This window comes from Mya arenaria, chromosome 6 (genome assembly GCF_026914265.1).
Source record: "Mya arenaria isolate MELC-2E11 chromosome 6, ASM2691426v1".
NCBI lineage: Eukaryota > Metazoa > Mollusca > Bivalvia > Myida > Myidae > Mya > Mya arenaria.
Window position 1 is genome coordinate 71,738,746 of NC_069127.1, and position 3,385 is coordinate 71,742,130.

Genomic DNA, 3,385 nt, shown 5'->3' on the forward strand with positions numbered 1-3,385 from the left:
TCTTACGGAATTCCGTAGTGGGAAGCCTGACTACAGAAAAGCTAAAATAGTGGCATCGTTTATAGGTTAGATACTTAATACTGCTTTCAATGTGAAAATATGGCCAGACACGTAGTGATTTCTACATTTTCGCCGCCATCTTCGACTCACTTTTACCTGTAACATATTCGATGCTAATGTGGAACCAATTTTGATTTTTATTAAAGTACATTCACTCTAATGCATGGATCCTTTCTTCACAGGAACAATCATACGCTTGAATAATAAAGCGACTATATGCCGCTGATGAAAAGTTGTGCCAGAAAGTAGCCTGCATAATTAAACAAAGAAATAAGCAGTTTATATTTTAAGTATTCAAGCTCCAAAGATAATTTTGTGGCGACTCTTTTCAATATGTATTATCCTGTTTTATGTCCGCGAGACTTACCATGTTACTTTTCAATAAAATAGCGACATCTACTTTGTAAAATCTTACTATATAAGCCGATTTGAATTTAACAGCCTCATATTTTATAGTATGAAAATTTGTCCTGAGTTCTTTATTCACTTTATCATGATTTTAATGTTATCTGCATTTCTGTATTTAAATTGATCTTAAGATGTTGTAAATGTTTGCTTAGTTAAAAAGAATAAACGTAGCATACGTACAGCACAGTTTATACTTAGATAAATGTGAGAACATCCCGTTGAACAAAATTTAATTTCGAACAATGAGCTTAATTATTAAATGAACATGTTGTGTAAACAACGAAGAGAAAACCTTCAAAAATATTAACTCTTTGGCCAATGTCAAATAACAGTTCATGTAATTTGTCACTAAAATAGTAATAAACGTAATGTTTGAATAGCACTGTAAAGACCTCAAACGACCTTTTGTCCGTTTTCTTTGATTTGTGAAAAAATAGTTGAAATAATATTAAGGTTGAAACCTGTAAGATGAAAAGGGTTTATTTGTATTGTTAAAGGATAAATGTCTGAATAAAAATTGGTTTAACGGATATTGCAAATCGTACAAATAGACAGGAGATATTGAAAACATGTCATAGATTATCACAACTTTTCAGATAGTTATTACAGTTTTGTATAAAGAGATATTTGAACAATAAAATGGTAACCGCAGAACGAGAAAAGCCGACACTTTGAGAAAGAGCGTGTTTGAAGGAACAAATAACTAAGCAAAGAACACACATAAATCACTCAAGGTGACACATAACGCTACAAGGCAACATCCACTCAACGAGACATACAAAGCTACAAGGCAACATCCCCCCAACGAGACATCCAAAGCCACAAGGCAACATCCACTAAACGAGACATACAAAGCTACAAGGCAACATCCACTCAATGAGACACACAAAGCTACTAAGCAACATCTACTCAACGAGACATACAAAGCTACAAGGAAGCATCCACTCAACGAGACATACAAAGCTACAAGGCAACATCCCCCACACGAGACATCCAAAGCCACAAGGCAACATCCACTCAACGAGTCATACAAAGCTACAAGGCAACATCCACTCAAAGAGACATACAAAGCTACTAAGCAACATCTACTCAACGAGACATACAAAGCTACAAGGCAACATCCACTCAACGAGTCATTCAAAGCTACAAGGCAACATCCACTCAACGAGACATACAAAGCTACAAGGCAACATCCACTCAACGAGTCATACAAAGCTACAAGGCAACATCCACTCAACGAGACATACAAAGCTACAAGGCAACATCCACTCAACGAGACATACAAAGCTACAAGGCAACATCTACTCAACGAGACATACAAAGCTACAAGGCAGCATCCACTCAACGAGACATACAAAGCTACAAGGAAGCATCCACTCAACGAGTCATACAAAGCCACAAGGCAACATCCACTCAACGAGTCATACAAAGCCACAAGGCAACAACCACTCAACGAGACATACAAAGCCACAAGGCAACATCCTCTCAACGAGACATACAAAGCTACAAGGCAACATCCACTCAACGAGTCATACAAAGCTACAAGGCAGCATCCACTCAACGAGACACACAAAGCTACAAGGCAACATCCACTCAACGAGACATACAAAGCTACAAGGCAACATCCACTCAACGAGACACACAAAGCTACACGGCAACATCCACTCAACGAGACATACAAAGCTACAAGGAAGCATCCACTCAACGAGTCATACAAAGCCACAAGGCAACATCCACTCAACGATCATACAAAGCCACAAGGCAACATCCACTCAACGAGTCATACAAAGCCACAAGGCAACATCCACTCAACGAGTCATACAAAGCCACAAGGCAACATCCACTCAACGAGACATACAAAGCTACAAGGCAACATCCACTCAACGAGTTACACAAAGCAACAAGGCAGCATCCACTCAACGAGACACACAAAGCTACAAGGCAACATCCACTCAACGAGACACACAAAGCTACAAGGCAATATCCACTCAACGAGACATACTAAGCTACAAGGCAACATCCACTCAACGAGACATACAAAGCTACAAGGCAACATCCACTCAACGAGACATACAAAGCTACAAGGCAACATCCACTCAACGAGTTATACAAAGTAACAAGGCAACATCCACTCAACGAGACATACAAAGCTACAAGGCAATATCCACTCAACGAGACATACAAAGCTACAAGGCAACATCCACTCAACGAGACATACAAAGCTACAAGGCAACATCCACTCAACGAGACATACAAAGCTACAAGGCAACATCCACTCAACGAGACATACAAAGCTACAAGGCAACATCCACTCAACGAGTTATACAAAGCAACAAGGCAACATCCACTCAACGAGACATACAAAGCTACAAGGCAACATCCACTCAACGAGACACACAAAGCTACAAGGCAATATCCACTCAACGAGACATACTAAGCTACAAGGCAACATCCACTCAACGAGACATTCAAATCTACCGGTAAACATACTGGTTGAATCTTTTCTCGTAACGCCTTAGAACAAATTTGAATCCTGGTGCAAGCGTTTTCATATTGTTCTCCATTTTAAATACTCTCACGCTATAGTCATCAAGTGACATTATTAATGTACAGCAAAGTTTTGAAGTTTAACATTGCACCAACAGTATTGGAATCTTTTGAAAAGCCAACACTTGCTTCATGATAGTATGCTCTAAACAAGTTGTAAAATGAAAAGTCCAATCATTCACCTTTAAATTCATTTTCAACGCCTACTATGATCGTGTGATTATGTTACTCTTTAAACACTTTATGGTCGGATAAGGTTCCCACGAGTCAAACGTGACGCTGATAATACTTCTTTATTGTGCCAACTGAATGGTACTTCTTGTATCTTGAATAATTAAACTTTTATGTGAAGTACCATGTTGTAAACCTT

General features: G+C 38.8%; 1 protein-coding gene across 1 annotated transcript; it reads left to right on the top strand.

Annotated features, from left to right (window-relative positions):
- The first annotated feature begins 1,344 nt into the window (after nucleotides 1–1,344).
- On the top strand, nucleotides 1,345–2,952 carry LOC128238020 (sialidase-like). The gene has a single exon (XM_052953589.1). The coding sequence runs from the start codon at nucleotides 1,345–1,347 to the stop codon at nucleotides 2,950–2,952; it is 1,608 nt and encodes a 535-aa protein (XP_052809549.1).
- Nucleotides 2,953–3,385: the final 433 nt, after the last annotated feature.